Source organism: Fulmarus glacialis, unplaced genomic scaffold (assembly GCF_000690835.1).
Source record: "Fulmarus glacialis isolate BGI_N327 unplaced genomic scaffold, ASM69083v1 scaffold42970, whole genome shotgun sequence".
Lineage (NCBI taxonomy): Eukaryota > Metazoa > Chordata > Aves > Procellariiformes > Procellariidae > Fulmarus > Fulmarus glacialis.
Window position 1 is genome coordinate 1 of NW_009186610.1, and position 989 is coordinate 989.

Genomic DNA, 989 nt, shown 5'->3' on the forward strand with positions numbered 1-989 from the left:
GCACTGGGACAGGGGCACGAGGTGCTGGGGGTGCTGGGATGAGGGACATGGGGCACTGGGATGGGGACACAAGGCATTTTGGAACGCTGGGATGGGGAATAGGGGCACTGGGAATACTGGGATGAGTGACTTGGGGGCAGTGGGGACAGTGGGACAAGGCATACTGGGACAGACCCACCCCTGGGGACACTGGGGACACTGGGACACCAGGAGCCAGAGGGAGGGGAGGACATCCCTGTGCGTAACCCTCCCCTCTCCACCCTTCCCAGTTCATCCCAGTTCATCCCAGTCCAGCAGCTCTGGGGTGGCCACGCACTTGTCGGAGAGGACCCCGAAGAGGCCGGAGCCCAGGAGGATCCCGGCCATGTAGATGGATTGGGCCACCTGCCTCAACGTCTTGGACTCGCACACCAGGTCCCACTGCCAGCAGGAGAAGACACGGGGGTCAACACCCGAACACCCCGGTGTCCCCCCGTGGTCACCCACCGGGTGCTGTGGGTGCCTCACCTCGGTAACGATGGTGCGAGCGAAGATGCCGTCGTGATAGGTCCAACCGTCGCGACAAGGCTCGGTGGCCGCCCCGTTGGCCGTGCCGTTGACGGTGCCGTTGACCTCCAAGAGGTGCCACTGGGGTTCCACGTAGCGGCGGCAACGCTGGGGACGGTGGTGGCCGTCGGAGGGGATGGAGACGAGGAGTGGGACCTCCCCGGCGCTGTCATTGGCCGTGGGCCGAGGCCGGCAGTGGTGCTCGGGGACACCGGCGGTGAAGTTCTGCAGAAGGTTGTGGCTGGCCAGCATGAGCAGCGGAATGGCCAGGGCGGCTACGTAGGTCACCTGGAAGCGGCCCATCCCGCCCAGGCGGGCCAGCAGCTCCACGAAGGTCATGGTGGGACGAGGGGGGAGCCCAGGTCGGCTGGAGGGTGGGAGGAGAAGAAGAGGTTGAAGGACGGGCCAAGGAAGGGCCGAGGAACGTCCCAGGGGTGGTTTGG

At 66.0% G+C, this 989-nt stretch overlaps 1 protein-coding gene across 1 annotated transcript; it reads right to left on the reverse strand.

Moving 5' to 3' along the window:
- Window positions 1-270: 270 nt before the first annotated feature.
- On the reverse strand, window positions 271-885 carry LOC104072621 (solute carrier family 22 member 20-like). Its single transcript, XM_009572141.1, has 2 exons — window positions 508-885; window positions 271-420 (listed from the first exon to the last, which is right to left on the reverse strand). Exons 1-2 carry the CDS (start codon window positions 883-885, stop codon window positions 271-273), a joined length of 528 nt encoding a protein of 175 aa, XP_009570436.1.
- Window positions 886-989: the final 104 nt, after the last annotated feature.